Source organism: Neurospora tetraspora (assembly GCF_033439725.1).
Source record: "Neurospora tetraspora strain CBS 560.94 chromosome Unknown B0H65scaffold_3, whole genome shotgun sequence".
NCBI classification, from domain to species: Eukaryota; Fungi; Ascomycota; class Sordariomycetes; order Sordariales; family Sordariaceae; genus Neurospora; species Neurospora tetraspora.
In genome coordinates, this window is record NW_026944385.1 from 3,630,067 (window position 1) to 3,651,976 (window position 21,910).

Sequence of the window (21,910 nt, forward strand, 5' to 3'; positions counted from 1 at the left end):
TTTGGAAAAATATTTATAAATTTAACCTAAATTATTTAATAATTACTATTACGCTACTTACTTAATTAAATTTAAAGGATTGTATTACAAATAGATACGAAACCTTTTTAAACTATTAAGAGGGTTATAATAATAGCCTAATTTAATAAGTAATACTAATTTTTCTAACTTTTATTTACTCTTTATTTTTATTATCTTATTAATCAATTATAGGTAATAGTTATAATTCTTATAAGGGTTATTCGTTCGGGGTTCTAACAATAGTATTAAATAAGGAATATATTGACTTATTTCTGATATTAAAGTTTCTATATTATTTTCGATATTAGTAATAATAATTTTTTATATTATCTCTATATAAGTGAAACCTTTTTAGCTTCTTTTTCTACCCGCATTTTATACCGTAGCTTTACTTATATAATTAATAACGGAAGATTATATACAATAGTTTTAACGCTATTTTATATCTTATTATTATATATTATACTATTTATTCGATTTCGTAATATTATTTACGGGTACTATAATTAGTGATAAATCGGTTACAGTAATGAATTTATTGACGGAGCCTATATTAATAGTATTCAATTTATTATTTTTCTAAAAAAAAAAATTTAAAATACTAATTTAAATATTAGTAGTATTCTTAATCTCGTTCTTATCTTATCATATCCGTAATCTGATCTGAATAAGCCTTATCATATATCGATTATAATATTATTATCGATTATTTATAAGTATTTCTCATTCTTAATAGAAGGCCCCGAAATAAATTTTCATTTTCGAAATCGAATTTATATTTCACATTTTCGACGCAAAATAAATTCCCTCGTCTCTATTTTACCTTATTTCGTTAGCTATAGCTCTTATATAGGTTGACTATATTAATATATTTACTTTAATCCTTATAAACTAATCGAATTGGATTCGTAGGCCCAGAATCCACTAAATAATTAAATAAATTATCAATTCTTTTCTTATTTAAGTCTTCGATAATTTTAATAATATCAGGCTGTTCTTAGGCGTAGGGCGCGGAATAACTTCATTTATAATATATCTAGCGAATATAAGATTACTCGGTTAGATTGTTCATTTATTTAATTTAATTTAATTATTTATTATCTTCAATCTACCGCTTAAATTTATTTAATATCCTAATTATAGGCCCCCATTATTTTTATTACTCTCTTAAATGAGCGCCCTCCGATATTAGGATTAGAAATATATACATATCCGGTCTAAATTATTAAACTAACTAATTTATTATATTCGAAGCGTTTTATTATATATTAATACTCTCTATATATTATTCGTAGCGCAATAATTCTCTACTTGGTAAAGGAATACAAACCTTAATATTAGTGCCTAGGCGGGTCTATATTGCTATAGAATTTCACTAACTATTTACTTTATATAATTATAATTAAATAGTCTACGCGCAAGTAAGTAACATATAATATAACGTAACCTTATAGTGCACTAATAGCTAACTAAATATTTATAAGGCGAGATATTAAATTATAATATTTTCGTATCTTAACATTACCTCGGGTATTATTATATATCAAAATGTTTATATTATATATATTACTAATTTACCACTTCTCTAATAATTACTATATTATATACGTAATATAGAATTGTACAATACCTTCAAAAATACCCAATATTTTTCCCAAAGCACCGATATATACATTGTTTAGGAAGGCCATCATACTATTACTACTCGCTATATATTTCTAATTAGAATATATAGGGGGGGAGAATTATAATTATTACCTTTAAAGCTAAATTCGGAATTAAAACTAGGAAAGTTAATTGGAATTTAACCCTTTATCTATAATAGAATAATAAACAAACGAGTCAAAATTATTCTATACCTTTATTATTATATTTAACAATTTTGACGAATTTTAAACGCTTTTACATTCTATTCTATTTATTTATTAAATTTCTCCCTATTTACTATTTACTCCTCTATATTCTATTAATATTTTATTATATTACTTTTTTATTATATTACTTCTTTATTTTATTACTTTTTTACTATATTACCCTTTCTGCTATACTTTTAAATATAATTTATAATTATTATTTATTCCTAATTCTTCTAGTGCTAAACTTCAATTGCCTAAGCGGTTATAGGTTTAGTTTATTAATAAATTAGGACTTACGATATTAGGGACGTATTTTTTGGCGAAACTTTAATTATTTATTAAATATAAGTTTCGTATTATAGATAATTAAGTAAAAACAAACAATATTATTATTATAATATTACTAATTTATTATTTTTAATAAAAAAAAGAAATAGCTGTGTAAATAACTTAAAGAAATTAATAATAAAAAAACTATAATTACGTACTAAGTATAATACCCCTAACTTATACGCTATATTAAATTCTATTAATTAATCGAATATTTAAAGAATTTGACTATATAGTGAAAAAATAATAAAAATACTGGGTATAATAAAGAATTTAAATAATTACTATAGAAGAAGATAAAGTGTAATATAGAGAAAGAAATAGAAAAGGAAAAAGAAACAAAAAAAGAAAAGGCGTTAAAATAATTCATATTATAATACAAAGAACTCCTCTCATTTATATATCTTAAAGTACGTACTTTTTTATAAACCTAATTTATAATACCCTATATTATATTTATACTAATTCATTAAATATAAATAGAAATATCTATTCCCAACGCTAAAATAAAGAGCTTAAACGTACTTATAAATTTTACTTTAAATATATCTTTAATAAATCCTTTATTAATTATCGATTTATTATATGTCTTCTTTCTTACTATCTTAAGTAGGGCGGTAAAGGCCGGAATTATACTATTTAGTACGAATTCCACCGTTATCCGAATAAGCCTACAGAATTTACTCCTTCCTCGTTTACAATTTAAAATATATCTTAAATATATTATAAATATATTATCGGACTTTATATTTCTCTACGGAGGAACTTTAGGCGAGCGAATAAAGTTATTTCTCTACGGGAGGACTTTTATATATACGACCCGGATAAGCCTACAAAGCCTAACTTCCTCGTCTACAGCTTAAAATATATTCCAAATATATTATAAATATATTATCGGACTTTATTCGAACTACCATTATCAACTCAATATATTGAATTAACTCCGTACGAATACGTATTATAATAATTATATCAATCTTTTTCTTTTATAGGTCAGACCAATTTTATATATAAATACACAGACTATAGGGTCAGGAAGCTTTGGGTATAGGGTCGTGTCATCTAACCACTCAGCAAAAACAGAGCATGGAATCTGTGCGTACAAATGTGTAATGTATTGTGTAGAAGTACAACATAGATGTATAGCCTACAGGATACAGGGTGCACCTGCCAGCTCTAACACGGAGGCTCGGCAGGCCCCGCGGTAGGTAGGCCGCTGGGCCGCTCCTGCCAAACAGCCGCCCAAGCTGCCAGACATCCCACCTGCCGTGGCCCGGTTTCTTCTACTTCAGGGGCAATGTTACCACTGGCAGTCACGACTCTATCCGTACCGTATCTCGAGACAACGAATCCAAAACTGAAGGTTTCTCGAATGACCATGAATATTGAAACCCCTTTCTCACCTTGAGACAAACCTGATGCCTTGATCAGCACTTTGCGTTATGTGACTGTCCTTCCAGCTTCAATTTCCACACAACTTTTGTGAGGGAACATCCCTGCAACCGGCCAAAGCCTGGGAAGGTCTGGACTGCACCAAAAAGGGGTATGTACGGCCCCCGATGCGCCATCATTTGATAGCGTCAAAGTTACAATCTGGCAGCGCCAAATCCGATTGTGCTAATTCCATGGAAATCGGTAGCTGGGTAGTCAAAACAGTCCCTGGATAGACTAAACCCACTTTTCTTGGGTGTGTAGCCAATCTTTGGCTCCCAACCGCGCCCGCCAACTGAACCTCACTACATCGCAAGCCATAAACCAAGTGCATTTGCGCGCGCCCTCTTTCGTGCTGCCATTCTTTTGAGGCTATCGCCGTCTCCGTAGCTGTCGTTATCGCTGTCGTTGTTATTATCATTGTAATTTTCTCTATCGCCATGGTATCACCCCTAGCGCTAGGTATTTTTGGTGAACTGAGTTGCCCCTAGGGGGACGGATATGGAGGACGAATCTCCAGTGCCCTCCCCGGTACTTGCACGGTGGGCAGCACTTATACTAAGCCTTCATATGCAACAAATGGATTGGCCTGGGAGACAGCAAAACAGCGGCGATACTAGTATCAATAGCTCCAACTTCAAGAGTCAGTCAACTGCCCTGACTGGATTGACGAGAACTGAATAACTCCAAATAACGAAGATTTGGTGATGCGCCCTAGAACTTTTTGCACGGCTGACACAGATAGCTGCGCGCCCAAGAAAAGTGGGTTTAGTCTATCCAGGGACTGTTTTGAGTCTACCCAGCTACCGATTTCGTAATTCCATCCATCATATTCACAGGGCGCTAGGCCTAGTCCAGTCAGAGTTCGATGCTACTCTGACAAGAATACGAGCGGTAGAAGTTCAACAACCAACGAGTTTCCACTCACATCAGCGAGTTTCTCCATCGCCATAAAACCTGTCGTCTTGCGATCGAATCTTTAGTACGATGCTGCGTGACTCCGGCAAGGAGGGCTCGGGCGGCCGTTCAAACAACCTCAAAGTCACGGACGGGCGCCAAGCTGCATGGAGTTGAGTGCCATGAACCCCCGCCAACTCGATGTCTGTCGCCGCCGCCCTGCCTTTGAGATTGATCTTGGAGCGGCTCAGGCAGCCACTTTTCGGGACAGGAACCAACTGATGAAATGGAGGCCCGTGCCACATCGGTAGTGGGCGGCCTTCGGCGGCCTAGACCGCTAGGGCCTGAAGCTTCAGGGCAACGCTAGTGACGCCGGGCAACTTTAACCCCACACGCTTGCCCGATCCCCGACGACACTTCTTGGCTTCATCCGGCGACAATGATGAGGACAAGCATCATGAATGGAATTTCTAACCTGTCCTGTTTACTGTGCAGAAAATGGTTTTCAAAAGAGCCAGAGACTTTGAGAGAAGATTGCCCTTCTAGTGTACCGTTGAAGCAGCATTCGCAGAATAACTGACAGCCCCTGATGCGCCAGATAACCTCCCACGACAGCGATGGCAACGACGACGGCGACAGCGACAGCGTAAGAAGAGAAGAGCATAACTCGACCATACATACGATCGCCACAACCACCGCTCCCCGTTCTTCCTTACAAGTGATTCATCCCGAATAATTGAGCAGCACTGAGATTCCAACACCCCCAGGTTGGCCCGGCCCTTGGGTCTATATACCGGGCTAGACCGTGGTTACAACACCCGTTAGGACGAGGGCAACAATCAAAACCCACATGGACTTCTCCTTGCCGATTCCTCCATTTGTCGCGGCTGTCCAATGCGTAGTGTTGGGTGCTTTGACACAAGACAGCCAGCCAGCACTATCATGAACCTCCCCACTAGAGGAGAAGTGTGTCCAAGTTATCACCGCCGGCCAAACCACCCTCTCCATAGCCACGAGCGCCGTCGCGTTGTCCTTCCCAGTTGGAGCCGAGGCGCCCGCGAAGAAGGAATATCGGCGATTGGCCTGATCAAAGTTGCTGCTGTCGACCTCTTGAAGAAGTAGTTATGTTAGCACAGAACCAACATCAAGTCCATGGTATCTCTCGACACCAACTAGGTAACTCACCATAACCAACCCCAACGGTCCCCCCAAAATACTCCAAACAAGCATCAGGAACCACCAAACTCCCGCACTCGCTGTTTCCCTTGCCCGTCCCAACAGTGTTATTCGCAACACTATTAATCTGCAGCTCCTGAATACACTCACTCGGCAGCAAAGCAGCACAAGTTCCATCCAACCTCTTCGTCTGCGCCTCCTCCGTCTTTCCCGCCGCCAACCCGCCCGTGAACACAATCGCGCACACCCTCCAGCTTTCGGCATCCAGCCCATCCTGGGTAGAAGGAGGCACAAGCGACACAACCGTTGCTTGGGTGACTTTGCTCTTCTTGTCTTCCGCCGATATAGAGGAGTCGGATGCGTTGGCCAAGGGCACGTTGGCTGCCACGTTGATGGATATATACCAGCCTGGAATTCCATCACCCGTGGCGTCGTCCGGGCCGGCGGGTACCGAGGTGTTATAGCCTGTGGTTGGGAAAGAAGCGTTGGAGACGGGGTTGGCGATGGCGAGGGCGAAGGAGGAGGGGGGAAGGCCGAAGGGGGGGTTGGAGGGGGAGCCGGTGGTGAGGAATTGTTGGGCTGATGCCAGGGAGGGGTATGAGTAGAAGGAAAGGAGGGCCAGTGCTGCATGGCCGAGATTCGGGGATTTCCTGGCCATTTTTGCTAAACAGAGTTGGCAAAGCTTCGTCGTGATCCTGATGTTACTTGGCATCTTTCAGAGGATGCCATTGCCCGAAAGGCCTGGCGGGGACGAGGCAGAGGACAGAGGTAGGTAGGCACGAGAGAGGTGAAATGCAAGGCACACGCAAGGTTGCATAAGCCCCGTCGTGCCCGCCTGACTCTCGACGCATCTCCCCCTCTTCTTAATCCAAACCCACTTGGCAGTTCAGAACGACTTGGATGCCTTCATTTTCCGTACCCGTCGCCACCGGCCTTGAACAACGTTCAATCAGACAAATCCCGGATTGCTCCCTCTGTAATGCAGCACTCGTCAGGGCCCAAAACGTGTCAATTTCCCCTCCATGGATTGGAGGTCCGGTGCTCACACAGGTCACCACGGCAGCCGGGTTCCGTACTCCGTGCCGCAAGTGGGGCCGACGCTACTTAAGACTGAACCTCCGAGTCAGGTCCGGGTTGGGTAGGTACCGGCCCTCATTCCGGAATCTCGACCCCTGCTCCGGAACCCGAAGTGGATCCATGGAAGTCCCGGCTTTCGTTCCGAGGCCCGGGCTCAAATAGTCGACTGATTTTTCCCCCTTGTTTCTTTTTTTCCCCCTTGTTTCTTTTTTTCCCTTTTTTTTCCTCCCATATTGAGACGCATATATCCGCTTGACCAAGGAGGACCTTTGTGGTCCGGTATTTCCGTCCAACAACCCGTTAGGTAAGGAACGAGTCACGCACGGTCCGAAGTTTTGAAATCCATCATGATATGATCACTTGTGCTCTTCCTGAGTCCTCTGCATTTAAGGACACTCCGATTGTTGCGAGACGGCGGGATAACATCGCCGGTTTCGGTACCAAGACGGGACGGAAGACGCGCTTTGCAAATAACCTCTTTTTGTAGACTTGTCTCCGTTTTCTCTATCTTCGCTTTATCTTCTGTTGCAGATATCTCACTGTGATGTCATCCCTCTGCGTTTCTTGGGGGCCGGTCAGAGGTTGATGGGAATAAGGGATTCATCGGAAGTGAGGTCAGGGGAATGGATGCATATAATGACTAGACTTCGCGAAAACAGGTATCAATAACCAAATAGCGCCAGTGGTTTAGTGGTAAAATCCATCGTTGCCATCGATGGGCCCCGCGTTCGATTCGCGGCTGGCGCATTTCTTTTTCACTTTTTTACCTTCTTTTTGACTTGCCGTTGCACATTTGCTTGGGGTTGCGAAGTTAGATGCCTATTTTTTGTGTTCGACTTCATTCCTTATTCCTTGTTGCTTTCTTTCTTGTGTGGCTGTTGAGGTACACCCGCTTTGACATCCCGCTTCGTTCAACACCAACATCGGATGATAACTCCACTGTTCTTGTTCTTGATCTACCGAGCTCTCGAGTCCCGAGCTTCAGACGAACCGTTCGTTGCACATTGACATTTGATTGTTAATGCGCGCGGAGGAACGTCTAAGCGTTTTACGAACTTTTTCGTGATATCTCGGAGAATGGACAGAGAGCACATAACCATGATCACAATGAGTTAGATCTATCAAACATGGCATGGCACGAGCAACGAAAGGAATCATTAGTTCCAAGACAATAATGCAAAGAAACATCAGTGTTATTGTGACAATTGCTTCCGATTCCAGTGCTGCCGGACTTTTAATAAAGTCCAACAGCCTAGACTAGCAACCAAAGAGAGACCTCTACCAATCTAGAAACCACCACAACTGTATCCGATTGTATAGGTTTTATCGTGTCCACCATTTCTTTTTGTGTAGATTCTAAGCAGGCCCGGGAGAGAAAGAGATAGAGAGATAGAAATCGAGATGAGATGAGATGAGATGAAAGGGGAAAAAGAGCCTAAAATAAAATACAGAACTAATTATTGACATGACAAAACTTTGAAACCCCGTTTAACCCTTTTCCATACACCGTTGTTGTGACCATTATCTACCATCACCGTCGTGTCCTTATTACTGTCATCTGGTATCACATCCGTCATCTCAACAACCCTATCAGCATCAACATGCGCATCCGCGTCCACGTCCACTGCATCACCATCATCTTTACTCCTGCACCGACATGTTACGGGGAGGCCTCGCATTCGCAGCAGCCACGTAGTGACCCCACGTGATGAGCTCCTTGCTGCAATCGTCCTGGTCGATCGTGCACTCGATCAGCGTCGGGCCCTCCTTGTGGCTCTCAGCCATCTTGATCGCATCAGCGAGCTCGCCGGCCGTGTTGGCCAGCAGGCCCTTTGCGTGGCCGTCGGTGCTGTTGAAGGCCTGGACCAACAAGGCGTAGTCCCAGTTCTTGATCTTGTTGTAGGAGCCGTCGTGGATCTCGACCTCGATCGTGTAGCCGCGGTTGTTGATGAGCAAAATGGTGATGGGCACCTTGTAGCGCACCATCTGCGACACCTCCTGGGCCGTGACCTGGAAGGACCCGTCGCCGACCAGCACAATGGTGTGCCTGTCCGGGTGGCGGAGCGCGTACCCGAAGGCCGCCGGGATCGACCAGCCGATGTGGCCCCACTGCATCTCGATCTCGAACTTGGCGCCGGGGGGGAGCTTCAGCTGGATGCCGTTGAACCACGAGTCGCCCGTGTCGACGAACAGGCTCGTCTTGTCCGTCAGCATCTCCTGCACCTGCCGCGAGATCTCCTTGCGCGAGAGCGCCTCCTCGCGTTCCGCCGTGTGCACGTGCGGCGGGTCGGGCTTGAGCCGCTTGTACTCGATCATGGTGGTGTCGTTGAACGTGACCTGCGTGGCCAGGTGGCTGAGGAACTCGCTCATCCGGACGCGGCTGAAGTGTGCGCCCGGGAACGTGACATGATCCATGTCGACTGTCATGAGCGGGATGTTGGGCACGGCAGTCCATCCGACCGTGCTGTAGTCGTTGAAGACAGCGCCGACGCAAATCATTGCGTCCGCCCAGTGCACCATTGCATCAGCGGCATCGGAGCTGACTTGTCCCCAGAAGATGCCGACGAACTGCTTGTGGTCTTCCGGGAACATGCCCTTGGCCGCGGGTTGCAGGGCAACAGCACAGCCCATGGCCTCGGCGAACTGGAGGAGCTCTCTTTCGGCACCGGCACGCCCGGCTTTAGGGCCGACCAGGATCACGGGCTTGAGCTTGCCGTCGAGGTACTCGGCGGCGCACTTGGCGGCGGCCTCAAGAGCGTTCTTGTCGCTGGTGATGGGGTCCATCACGGCGCTGATGGGCCCGGGGCGCACGCAGGTAGCTCCGGCGAGATTGGTGGGGATCTCGATGTAACAGGGTTTCCGGGCGAGGATGGCGGCGCGGATGGCACGGTCGATGAGGCGGGGTGCATCTATGGCGCGGGGTACGGCCACGGCGCAGCAGGTAATCTTTTTGGCCATCTCATACTGGTAGGTGTAGTCTGGATGGCCGAGGGTATGATGAAGGATGTGATATTGACTGGGGTCATTGGTGTTGGGCGAGCCGCTGATAAGGATCAAGGGGAGGTTCTCTGCGTAGGCACTGCCGGTGCCGTTGAAGGCCGAGATGGCACCAACGCTGTAAGTGACAACGCAGGCTGATACGCCGTTGGCACGGGCATAGCCTTCGGCGGCAAGAGAGCAGTTGAGCTCGTTTGCGCAACCAACCTCTTTGAGATCTGGGTGAGCTTGTAGCTTGTCGAGAAGGATGAGGTTGTAGTCGCCGGGGACGACAAAGTGATGGCGAATGCCGACTTGGGCAAGACGCTCGGCGAGGTAGTCGCCCACGGTGAACTTTCCTGGTTGTTGTACTGCCATGATTCTCTTTAGGGTGAGATGTAGTGTTGCAAAGACTGGGGGTAGTAGTAGTAGTATCGAAGCTGTACTTGCATGACCATGAAGAAGTCGGATACACAGGATGACGGGTTGCGAGAAGCCTTTTATTGTCCCATGGTGGTTTCTGTGGTGACCACGGTGATATGATGATTAGAGACATCTCCGCGAGGACATGTCCCCGAAGACGCTCCGGGCGTCTCGCGATGGGCAAAGGGCAAGGAAGGTGTGCTGATGCATGCTGCATGATGTCGTTCGTTGCCGATGGGAGCAATGGCCAGACTGTCAGTGAGACTGTCGCCGTTGGTTTGTTGTTTACTTTCTATGGGGCTCAATGTATCGTTGCAGGGGCGATCGGAGGGCAACTCCGTCTGCACCCGCTCGAGCAGGTGGCGTGAACATTTCCGTTCTCTTACGAGGTTGTGAGATCATGCCCAGGGAATGGATACGACGTTGCACAGGCTTTGGTTTGGCCAGCCGGTGCTGGGCTCCGGTTGTCAAGTCGACAGATGAAGTGTTGAAAGAAAGATAAGCGGGTTCGGTCCGATATGCAGCGAGCGTTTGACGTTTTGATCAGACCACCGCCGCAATCCAGGCACTTACATCCAAGCCACACCCGCCTTTCCCATTGGCGGCTAGTGGGGTTGCGCCCCTGAAAAGCGGACCTTAACGGCGTCGCGACTTGGTGACAGATAGCCTCAGCTGGCCGAGACGGCACCATCCGGCGGTAAAACTTAAAAAAAAGCACGAGATTCGGATCCGTCACCCGAATGGCAGCGTGGGCTGAAAAGAAGGCGGCAAACTCATGAATGAGAGATGAGTGGGAGACAGGTCAGGTTTTGTCTCTGTTGGTCAATGCTCGGCGTTTCGACGAGCCCCGATAAGGTCGCGATAAGGTTGCAGGCACTCTGGCACTGAAGCAAGTGGAAATAATGGAAGGTGCACCTCCTTCTCCAAGGTAACTGCCCTTGGTGGTACATTCCACTCGGGTCTTTCTCTGGCTCAATTCACTTCTGGCTGCTCAACCTCATCCCGCAGACATAAGCACTCACAAGATGACGACCATGGCATTAATCGTTTTGTTGCCTTTCGGCCTGCTTCCTATATCTCCATGGCGCGCGCCGGCAGTCTGAGTGAGAGACTGTGGGTTGACCGAATCACCTCGCCGTCCTACGAACCAAAGCTGATGTCCCCAGATTGAGAACTTTGTCTGCCTTGTCTCCTCGCTTCCTCTCTATTTAGTACCTAGCGCAACAGCTTGAGGTGGATGGGTGTTGTGACAGAGTCGCTCGTTGGGAATATTTCGACATGGCGTCCACGACTGGTCAAATGGGAAGCATCCGCGTTTCAGCCCTTTGGAAGTTGGGCATTATTTTAGCACCGCCGCAGCCCAGCTATTGGCTGATCAGACGGACAAAAAATGCTAAGCCTTCATTTACGACCTGAGTGAGCTGGCAGGAAGCTGGCAAGTCGGTTCAAAGTCAAAGGCAGACCTCGAGATGAACGAACGTCCGAGTATTATATCACTACCACGGCTCTTGTTCAATCCACCAAACCAGGCGATGCATGCCCGTCCATTCTCCAACAACCTGCTCGTCTCGCTCATTCCGCTCACCTCATCGTCCTCATGGATCCATTATCGTTCACGGCTAGCCTCATTGCTATAGTAGGCCTAGCGGGAGAAGTCGCAAAGACCTGCAAAAGCTACATCAACGGCATCAAGAACCATCCGCGTGAAATCCGGCTGATTTACATCAAAGTCACCTCACTCGCTTCGATCTTGGATGGGTTGACGGTACTGCACGAAGACGACTACGAAGACGCAAAAATTCTCAGGCAACTAAAAGGACCCGATGGACCGATACAAAAATGCCAGGAAACGATCCGCGAGTTATCCGATCTTGTACACCTGAACTCGGCCTCTGCCACATCTGGGGGCAGCGGCACGAAGAGAAGACGTCTGATGTCGAAACTACCAACTCTGGAACAACTGGCGTGGCCATTCAGAAAAGACGACGCAGTATCATTATTGAAGAGGATCGCGACACACAAACACACTATCAGTGCAGCTCTCACTGCATCCCTGCAGTAGGTATACCCCCATGGATGCACGTTTACTCAAAGGCTAACTCCACGCAAAGTTCTGAAGTTCGGTCAATCAAAGCAAAGCTGGATCAAGCAGAGAAGGACAGACTACACGCTTGGCTTGTCCAGATCAACCCTTCTTCGAACCACAACACCGCAAACAGCCTCTATGAGGAGGGAACCGGTGACTGGATCTTCCGCTCTCAAGAGTGGAACCGCTGGGTAAATAAACAGTCCAAGGAACGGTCTCTTTGGATACACGGCATCCCCGGGGCAGGGAAGACCATCCTTGCCTCTCATGTCATCGAGCAACTCATCAATACCAAATGCTCGGGCAACGTGGTACTCGTCTACTATTACTGCTATCACGGCCACAACCGTGATGAAACCTTTTCATTCCTCCGATGGCTTGTCAGCCAACTCTGTCGGAAGACTGATACGGTCTCGAGTTTGACGTACGATATTTACCGAAGCGGCCAAGATCCGGACATAACCAAACTCCTCGCAGCACTTCACGCACAGCTTGACGGTTTGGACACGGTATATGTCGCGGTCGATGCCTTGGATGAAAGCCAGAGGCCGAGACATACATTCCTGGGTGTTCTCCGTACTCTGGCTACCGATCCGCGATTCCAGAAGATCCGACTCTTGACCACCAGCCGTGAATACGCCGACATCGAGCGGGTCATGGCTCCCAGCTCCCTTTCCGTACCTACTTCACATGAGGAGGTGGAGAAGGATATTCGAGTCTTTGTCGAAAGAAGCATCAGTCGAAGCGACAGTTTCAAGCATTGGCCCGACGATCTGAAGCTTGAGGTGGTTGATGCACTTGTCAAGGGAGCAAAAGGCATGTTTCGTTGGGCGGTCTGCCAGCTGGATATTCTTCGTCGTCTCAGCTGCGCAACATACGAAGACGTCAGGCAAACGATCAAAACTCTCCCCAAGGACTTGGACGAAACCTACATGAGGATCTTGAACCTTATCCCCCCAGATGATCTCGAACTTGTCCGATTCACCATCCATTGGATCATCTACACGGAAAATCTGGTCGGATGGCATGTCAGGATGAATGATGTTTCCGAAGTCGTGAGCTTCTATGTGTTGCATCGTTATGGATCCTCAGAACGGGCCAACCAAATCTCTATCCCTTGTAACCTCGACAAGCTTAAAGATTGCTGTGGTTGCCTTGTTTCGTTCGTTGGCGATCAACAGGACGAAGAGAATCCTGTCTGCAAACTCTCCCACTACACCATCAAAGAGTTCCTGAAATCCAGTCGATTCAAGCCGACAGATCAGCTTATGTGTCTTGACCTTGCAACAATGAAGACTTACCTGCCCAATGTTATTCTCCAAATGACCATTGATCGCGATGGACGCGATGCTCAGGGCCGTAAAGAACTCTTCGGTTTTTTGGTCTTTGTGAGAACCCTCTTGCTCGATGAAGAGTTCTTGGATCACAAACTGGTATTTTCTGCTTTCCTGATTGATATGCCACCAAAGGGAAAGTACAACTGTGGTGATAGAAGATTTCATGCCATGTGGGCTCTTTATGCAATTGAGTGGGTTGGGGATAGGCCGGCAGACGAAATCATTGTCTTGCTTCGTTTGTTAGCCATGGACGCCCCCCAAATCTCCCGAAATCTGCTGGTAACTGCTGGCAGTCACCTTCTTTGCTCATCCTTGAGCTTGATATGGTACGACTTTCACGTGTACGGCAGCTTAACGGACCCGATCAAAATGACATTTGAGGGCAATGTTGTTGAGTTTCTAGCGGCCTTTTTCTTCACTTCACCCCATGCACTGTTGTTTCTACTGGAAAACTACTACCACGACTTTGCGCACTCCGTGGACTTGAATGAAATCCTGCGATCATTTCAAAATGTTCGCCGAGATCTCGACTTCTTGGATGCAGAATTCCGTAGGGAGGACGATCATGAAATCTGTGCGAAAGTGGCGCAGAAGCTTCACGATCTGGGCGCGGTTGTGATGGATAAGTATACAGAGTCAGACACGGAGTCTAACGCCGGGTGAACGACAAAGCCGATGGTAGAACCAGGCGCAGAGTCTCATGACCGGCCGAAGAGGTGGCTTGATGTTGTTTTGAGAATTGAGAGTAAAGAGGTAATTGGGTCATAAGCCGCCGGTCAAAAAGTACTGTCCCTTTCCTACTGTGTATAGCGCGACACACCAAGAGGCTGGTCGATATGAGACACAAAACATGAACAGAATATGTCCGTCAAACACCTCAAGAATCTTTCTTCACTTCTCCACATCCTGCTTATTCCTTCGCACTGGTACTTCATCCGCTGACGTTGGCTTTTTCTCGTCCGAACCGCCGTTACTACCAGCTGAGCCGCGATCCGAACGGACCGTAGAGTCATTCAACGGGCGACCAACAGCGTCGTGCGTGGCATCCCACTCAGCCAACTTAGCAACCGGCACCTTGACAAGCTTGTGACTCTGCGCACCATCCTCAAGTCGCAGAACCTCCTGGCGAATGCGATAGCCACGCAGCTTCGGGATCACGGAGATCCAGAGATAGTAGTAGATGGCGCATGCGATTAAGCTGGTAACCTTTTCAGTTGACCACTCCTTTTCTGCAAACCACAGCGGCTTTTCAAGACAAAGAAACCGAAAAAATAGGACTTACATTCCGATACCTGTGACCACATAGGTCCCGTACCAAAAGCTGACATCTCCCGCGTATGCTCCTCCTGCGGGCGGATACCACGGCATGACGACCAGGTACAGCTGCACCAAGATGTTGAACACGACCACGAGGTCCCAGGCTTTGAACTCTGGGCGGGGAAGATTCAACCGAGAACGTCGGTACCGGATGACATACAAGCCGATACCCATAATCAGCTGAAAGAAAGCCGAAGGCAGTACTTGGAGATCGGTGATGAAGTTGAAGGCGTCACCGGCGGGAGGAGCAAGGATCATGAGGGTTGTCAACGCCCATTTGACGAAGTATGGCCCAAGCGGAGTGCCAAAAGGACGGGTGGAAGCCCAGAAACGTGGGAAGGGAAGCACGCCTTGCCTGTTGTCACGGAGGACCATGTGTCAGCAATCACCAAAAAACGTGAGGAACAACAGATCCTTTGAGACTCACCTGCCACACTCCCTAATCAGCCTCGACGACCCAATCAACACAGCAATCAAATTCCCAAACGAGCTCAACGCAATCAAAAAGTTTAGCCCCCTCACCGCACCGCTCGACCCAAACACCTTGGTAAAGAACAGACTAGCAGCAATCTGCTGACTCTTCACCAGCTCCTCCTTCGGCACCGCCGCAAAGTACGCCACGTTCGCCAGGATGTACAGCACCGCGACGATGAGCAGCGCAACGAAGCCGTTCCTTCGGATCTGCTTGACGGGGCTCCGGACCTCGTTGACCACGTTGAAGGCGTTCTCGAACCCGGCGTACGAGAAGATTATCTTGTACAGCGCGTTGGTGACGCCGTAGGGCGTTGCTTGACCGGAGAAGGCATCGCGGAAGTTGACACGGGGGTCGGGGATCCGGCTGGTGGAGACGTGCCCGCCTAGCACGACGAGACCGGTTATGGAGACGAAGATGAGGGTGAGGACTTTGATTATGCCGATGCCGTTGGCGAGGAGGTAGGAGAGGCGGGTGTGGAAGGAGACGACTGGGAAAGGAGCAGGATCAAATTCGGTCAGTAAAGAGAGAGTGGCGTCAATGGGCCAGCGCGGAAACGGGGAAGAGACGGGACATACACAAAGCGGCGATGGTGTAGCCGGCTACAGCTACGCCTTTGAGTTCCCAAGCTGTTGGAGAGTGGCCGTTTATCCTGAACAGGTACTGGGCAAGAACTGCGTGCCGTTCACGCCAGTCAGTCCAACCATTTCTTCCCTACCTCTACCGTATCAGGCAAGGAACAACCAGAACACTTACCAATAGCATTACTGCTACTAAACGACAGCGCAACCGACTGAAACGCAAACGCCGTCGGGAACAGCCATCTGGGTCTCGGGTACGCCTGTTCCAGATACACCACCTCCGACCCCGATCGGTTCGGGAAGTACGCCGCATACTCAAGATACACCGAGAGATTCGCAACCGACGTCAGGAAGCCGAGAGCCCAGAAGACCATGGACAGGCCCACGGATCCGGTACCTCGGAGAATGTTGGAAGCTGTATAACCGTTGCCCCCCAAAACAAGAGCGAGAAGGACGCAATTAACACCAGCCCATGATTGTACGGACAGAAAAAGAATAAGATGATGATGCGGCAGGTGAAGGGAGGGGCTGCTCACGAGTCGAATACACGCCCGTACCAATCATCTTGCCGATGTTCAGCATGATGATGGACAATGGGCCGACGGAGTATCCCAGGGGGGAGTTGACCTCGACCGGCGCGCCCGTGGCTTCTTGGTAGGCTGTCGGGGAGTCGTTGCCGCCTTTTTCGACGGTGTATTGGAGACTGCCGTCGCTGACGGTGCCACCATCGCCGTCGAAGGACCCATTGGATCGATAGTAGTGGGATTCGCTGTTGGCAAGATTCTGATCGCCTTGCCGGCGAGTGAATGGTCGTCGCCAGTTGAAGGACATTGGGGTGTCTGGATGTGTACTATATTGGAACAAGTGCAGAGAAAGACTTGGGGGCGGTGTTGTGTTACGGGAAGATAAGGAAGATAAAACGGGAAACCTGTTGCTATTTTCGAAAGGCAACATCAGATCGATCATCACGATCATATATGAATCCCGGCACTTCCAACAATCCATTCCTTGCTTCTTCTTCTCACCCCACGCTCTAGATCCCCTTCACACGCCTTCTCTTCCCCAAGCATTCTCGAGGCGTCGAGTGGTGATGGTCGAGTGTCTTCGCTCGTGATAGCTGGTTGATATTGCATTTACCTTGGCGGCCGCTTGTATGGACTGTATGGACGGCAATATCGACTGCAATTATTGCATCACACATCTAGCGTGTCTCACGCGGCTCACGCCTGCCAGACGAGGAAGGTCAGCACCTGCAGAGTCGCAGTGAGAGACATGGCCAAGGATAGCGGCCGACAGCCAAAGGTGGTAGAGGCAACGCTCGTCATCTTGCCTCATCGCTCCACCATTGGCATGTTATTGGTGTCGTTGCAGCACGCTAAGCTCTCGTTGATCGTCGTGCTTTGGAGATAGGGGTTCGAATTGATGGTACCATCATGGTGCAAATGGTGCTATAGGAGCAGGAAGCTAGGATAAAAGAAAAAAAAAGAGAAAATGTGGCCCGCACCGGACTCGAACCGGCAACTTCCAGTTTACTTGGTAACAGCTCACGAAGAGCTCTCTCGCATTACTCCCGGATGTGCCAACGAACCACGGGAGATGCCGCTGGTAAGTTGTGTTATTTACCCTAGTGGTAGTAAAGATGGGATGAAAGGATCAAAGGGCCCCCACGTTTTGGAAACAGTGTGGCTTGATGGTGACATTAAAGGCGAGTTTGTTCGTCTTCAGGTGCAAAAGCCACATGTGCTTGTGCACTTCCACGATGTACAAGGCATAGCCCGCACGTTTAGCAACAATCCAATCCTCGTAGTTGAAGAGTTCGGCTCGAAGAATCTCGTGCCACTCAGGGATCTCGTTACATCACACACACACCCCAACTACCGCTAGGTACTTAACCAGGGCATCCAACTCACCTATAGATGTAGCTACACTCATGATCAACGCATCTCAACCTCCAGTCCCCCATCAATACCCTCCCCCACCCTGCGTCCCCACGCTCTCCCCCCTACTCGCGCTCCTAATCCTCGGCTCAAGCGGAAACACCTCCTTCTCCGGGCTCACACCTCCATACACGCGCTCCCACCGTTCCCTCAACACCTCCGGCGTCTCCCACGCATGCTCCGGATCTCTCAACCACAACCTAACCAAATGCCTCTGCTTCTCCCCGTCCTCCTCCGGGTCATCCCTAAACCCGGCCCTAGCATGGAACACACTCAAATTATTAACAAACTGCACATCCCCCTTTCTAAAATCCAGTGCAACCGCGTACTTCTCCGCAGTAAAATGCAGCGCATCCAACGCCTCCGCCTGCGCCTCCGTAATGGGCGGGATATCCGCCGAGCGCGGCAAGCCCCAGTACCCCGTGAAGGTGCGGCGGGCGTATTGGATGATGAGCCGTTCCGGCTTTTCCGCCTTGCCCTCGGTACTAGAAGACCCAGAAGCAGCAGGCTGGTAGTGCAACAACGGCCTAACACTAAACTTCCTCCCCTCCTTCCCAAACTCATCCGCCACCCACTTATCCTCCGCCAGCGTGCGAATCAGATCCGGTCGAGTAGCCGCCAGCTCGTTGTACACCTGCCAACTACTAGACAGGTAACTCTGCCCGCCCTCGGCCGCCTCGCCAAGACAAAAAAGGGCGACGATGTCGCCTGCGTCCGTGTGGAAGACTTGTTTCTCGGTGGTGTAGGCGGGCGCGCCGATTTTGTTGATGTCCGAGACGGTGGGGGTCAGGTCTTTGATGTGTGCGAGGACTACGTCGGCTGGCTGGCCCAAGTGTGTGTTGTCTTGTCGTCCGCGGAGGGGGGCGACGTGCGAGGAGAGGCCGGCGTAGATGATGATGTTTTCCTCGCGCGTGTGGGCGGTGACGGGGAGGCCGCGGAGGACTTTGAAGCCGTGGCCGTGGTGGAGCTCGTGGGAGAGGGAGCGGAGGGTGTGGTGGAGGTGGGGGAGGGGGAAGGTTTCTTGGGTGATGTAGCCTAGGGGTTTGTTGAGGCCTGTGGTGGGTGAAGGTTAGTTGATGGGATGCTCAAGGACTGATGGGGAGAACAAGTTCTTGGGGGCTGGCTGGATGTACTCTTGAAATGACGAAGTGCGGACTCGATTTCGTTGATGTCCTCTTCTGTCAGTCTGTAGTTCCAGTCGTAAGTCTCGGCAAGGTTGTTGCCGTCCCACACCAGGTCCGAGTCTAGTCTTTGGGGGAAACCAGGCGGGAGAGACTGCTCGAGTTTTTCGGTTTCCCGTCGTCTTTTGACTCTTTCGAGGTACTTGTCATGGTCAGGAGTGTACCCAATATCTGGTTGTCCGACTGGGCCAGGGGCCGAAACTTGGACCGCTGCCGTGGCCATGCTGCTTTGACTGGAGGCTTGATCCGGAGAAGTTGAGATGTTGGAGCCGTTTGAAGCGGCTTTGCTTGGGAGCTTTGGGGGTGTCGAGCGAGTTTACACTTCGTGCTTCTCATCCGCATCTGAGGAGAACATTTGTATTTTTATTATATCGCGGTGAAAAGGTGAATGAAGACCTCATGCTTGTGTTATATGGCGTGATAGTGTGATGGTGGGTGACTTGCCGCGCGGAGGAGCGGGGGAGTTGCATCTCACCCGCGCAATGCATTTCTCAAATGTCGCCATACCATCTTCGATACCACAAATCGGGGTGTTGCTTCAAGCGCCAATCATTCTCACTTTACCTCATGGATATCATTGACTGTATATCTTTGGTGTTGGTCAATCTATGGTCGAGTAATTTGAGACACTTCCAATTATCCCGGCGAGACAAGGCAAAAGGCATACGAAAGAACTTGTTCAGGCTTAGTATGCAACACCTGAATTAATTTGCAATGGCAAATTGGATAAGCTGATGAAGTTGACGACGATTGGCCAATGAAGAAAAAAACGAGAAAAAAAGAACAACTTTCCCCTCGACCGGAATCGAGCCGGTGACCTTTCGGTATACAATCTCGCAATTACAGCCGAACGTGATATCCAACTACACCACAAGGGGATTACTTGTTGCTATTGTTGGATTTTGCGGGCCAGAAGCTGCATCTAAAAACCAAAGTGGATTTCGTAGATGTGAGGGCTTTTTGCACACAGTACGAACCAGAACGAGAAGGTTTCCGGAAATGGTGGTCCACACGCCGAACTGCTTCTTGCCAGTGGCAGGTGGGACCCCCATAAAAGCATGGCAGCTGGTTTGAGGCCGTCACGAGATTAAGGGGTAAGTAAACAAAGGATTACAAACTTGCTCCGGCAGAGTATGGCAGCGATTCACAATGGACAGAGCGTGATGTGTGGGTTATACTGCAGTTTGGATTTGAATGACTAGGAGCATAGGAGACACACCCTAAAAGTTGCTCGTGCAACCTTTCCTAGTCCACCCCAAGCTCTTGGTCCAGGATAGTGAAGACTTTGGGGTGTTGTGGCGGAAGCTTCATCCCGGAAACAACCCCGAATAAGTGTTTTGCAGAATCGAAAACAAGGGAAAGGGGGAGAGTTCCCGCTGGCCAGGCGAGAACAAAGATGCCCCCCTGAAAAAAAAAAAAAAAAAAAAAAAAAAAAAAAAAAAAGATGAATGAACATTGAACGGAAATGAAACAAAAGACCAAGAGCTCATCAACCTCCACATTCCCCACCCCTTGCCTGTCTGTTCGGCGACCGGCGTCCGCCCGCGTCCTTCCGCTCCTTCCCTGACCACCACCACCCGTCCCGTTCCTTCCTTCAGCTCCAGCATCAACCACCTCACTCCACTCACTTTCTCCCTTGCTCTGGCACCCCAGCCGAGTCCACCAGCGTCAAAGTCCCGCCTCTCTCACAGTCTCCGTCCCCGTCCTCCAATCCCCCATACCTAGTAGACTCCAGAGCTACCTATCTAGAAGATTCCTCAAACCCAATCCCAACTCCCCTGCAACACCCCCGCACTCGTGCTCGCCAGCGCCGAGAAAGCCGCAGGACTTAAATCCAATCCACCGTACGGGCACCCCGCGCACCGATCAACCAGCGTGACCGTGACGCTCCTGCCGTTGGCATTCACTCTGATCCGGCGGCCGCAGAGCGAGTTGCGGTTGGGATTGCCGTTGGGCGTGGACGGGTCGAACTGTGCGGCGTTGAGGACCACCACCAGCTGACCGTCATTCGAAGAAATGCCGCAGGCGCCGAGGCCGGTGTTGTACCAGGTTATGCGGGAGGAGAAGGACCGGGTGGTGAGGTCCTCCGGGGAGGAGGGGGAGGAGGAGGAGGCTTCGGGCTCGCCGATGATGACAGCACCGGGAGCCGCAGCCGGGGCGGCGGTGGTGAAGCCGATGGGGAGGAGGAAGAGGGAGAGGGTTCTGGTGAGGATGGTTTGGAAGAGCATTTTGAGTTTTTGACTGCTTGACTGCTTGAAGGTGGGTTTGGTATGGGCTTGCTGGTGGTCAAGTGGCTCTTCTGGGCTTGAGGAACTGCAGGCTGGACTTGGCTCTGGAAGTGAGTGCCTGTGTCTGAAGATGGAGTTGAGAGACTCTGGGTGAGGTTATCATGATGGCTTTATACCCATTTTAAGAGCACTTCGACTTCAACTCGTTGACATTGTCTTTACCTGAGAGAATGTAGTGCAGTGTAGATGTCTTGAGGTTGCAAAGTCCAAGCCACCAAACAGTTCGTCGACGCCGGACGGCACAAGATGAGGGGAAGAAGAAAGAGTTGTTCAACCATCATCACCAACGAGCCGCTCAAATATCGACTATTGACTGCGGGTCGAACATTTCCCCGAAGCTTTACATTGTCTAATAGCACGGCTGAGAGAGGACTCCGGCTAGCTTTGAGCGCCGTTGAGAAGTTGGATATTGAGGAGAGGGGAGTGTTCCGATCACATTCCTTTCCCCGGATTCGAGAGCAATCCATGCTCGCTCACATGGGTGTTTTGTATGCATCGCCAGAGCTCTTGGACCGCGGCACGGG

The 21,910-nt window shown here is 48.8% G+C and overlaps 6 protein-coding genes and 2 non-coding genes across 8 annotated transcripts; 2 read left to right on the forward strand and 6 right to left on the reverse strand.

Annotated features, from left to right (window-relative positions):
* Positions 1-5,374: 5,374 nt before the first annotated feature.
* B0H65DRAFT_424141 (uncharacterized protein) lies at positions 5,375-6,369 on the reverse strand (the record flags this gene model as incomplete). Its single annotated transcript, XM_062824498.1, has 3 exons — positions 5,375-5,422; positions 5,532-5,644; positions 5,721-6,369. 3 exons carry the CDS (start codon positions 6,367-6,369, stop codon positions 5,375-5,377), a joined length of 810 nt encoding a protein of 269 aa, XP_062683311.1.
* Positions 6,370-7,464: 1,095 nt separating this feature from the next.
* B0H65DRAFT_t179 lies at positions 7,465-7,535 on the forward strand. Its single transcript has one exon. It is a non-coding gene; the product is annotated as a tRNA-Gly (tRNA).
* A 667-nt stretch (positions 7,536-8,202) lies between these two features.
* Positions 8,203-10,355, reverse strand: B0H65DRAFT_169848 (pyruvate decarboxylase). Its single transcript, XM_062821351.1, has one exon. The coding sequence runs from the start codon at positions 10,140-10,142 to the stop codon at positions 8,430-8,432; it is 1,713 nt and encodes a 570-aa protein (XP_062683312.1). The 5' UTR covers positions 10,143-10,355; the 3' UTR covers positions 8,203-8,429.
* Positions 10,356-11,331: 976 nt separating this feature from the next.
* Positions 11,332-14,367, forward strand: B0H65DRAFT_169779 (uncharacterized protein). The gene is made up of 2 exons (XM_062821350.1): positions 11,332-12,245; positions 12,299-14,367. Exons 1-2 carry the CDS (start codon positions 11,785-11,787, stop codon positions 14,271-14,273), a joined length of 2,436 nt encoding a protein of 811 aa, XP_062683313.1. The 5' UTR covers positions 11,332-11,784; the 3' UTR covers positions 14,274-14,367.
* A 134-nt stretch (positions 14,368-14,501) lies between these two features.
* On the reverse strand, positions 14,502-16,811 carry B0H65DRAFT_508167 (amino acid permease-domain-containing protein; the record flags this gene model as incomplete). Its single annotated transcript, XM_062828205.1, has 6 exons — positions 14,502-14,808; positions 14,893-15,282; positions 15,355-15,889; positions 15,978-16,073; positions 16,156-16,395; positions 16,517-16,811. The coding sequence occupies 6 exons, from the start codon at positions 16,809-16,811 to the stop codon at positions 14,502-14,504; spliced, it is 1,863 nt and encodes a 620-aa protein (XP_062683314.1).
* Positions 16,812-17,942: 1,131 nt separating this feature from the next.
* Positions 17,943-19,321, reverse strand: B0H65DRAFT_548022 (uncharacterized protein; the record flags this gene model as incomplete). The annotated part of the gene is made up of 2 exons (XM_062829551.1): positions 17,943-18,970; positions 19,051-19,321. 2 exons carry the CDS (start codon positions 19,319-19,321, stop codon positions 17,943-17,945), a joined length of 1,299 nt encoding a protein of 432 aa, XP_062683315.1.
* Positions 19,322-19,888: 567 nt separating this feature from the next.
* On the reverse strand, positions 19,889-19,976 carry B0H65DRAFT_t188. The gene has a single exon. It is a non-coding gene; the product is annotated as a tRNA-Tyr (tRNA).
* An 879-nt stretch (positions 19,977-20,855) lies between these two features.
* B0H65DRAFT_588069 (RlpA-like double-psi beta-barrel-protein domain-containing protein-containing protein) lies at positions 20,856-21,537 on the reverse strand (the record flags this gene model as incomplete). The annotated part of the gene is made up of 1 exon (XM_062830996.1): positions 20,856-21,537. Exon 1 carries the CDS (start codon positions 21,324-21,326, stop codon positions 20,856-20,858), a length of 471 nt encoding a protein of 156 aa, XP_062683316.1. The 5' UTR covers positions 21,327-21,537.
* Between the last annotated feature and the right edge of the window lie 373 nt (positions 21,538-21,910).

What these genes read in the sequence shown, in the direction of transcription:
- B0H65DRAFT_169848 (XM_062821351.1), bottom strand. Translation starts at nt 10,142, where the DNA reads ATGGCAGTACAACAACCAGGAAAGTTCACCGTGGGCGACTACCTCGCC.
- B0H65DRAFT_169779 (XM_062821350.1), top strand. Translation starts at nt 11,785, where the DNA reads ATGGATCCATTATCGTTCACGGCTAGCCTCATTGCTATAGTAGGCCTA. An exon ending in GCTCTCACTGCATCCCTGCA is followed by an intron (nt 12,246 to 12,298) that starts GTAGGTATACCC and finishes CTCCACGCAAAG; the next exon opens with TTCTGAAGTTCGGTCAATCA.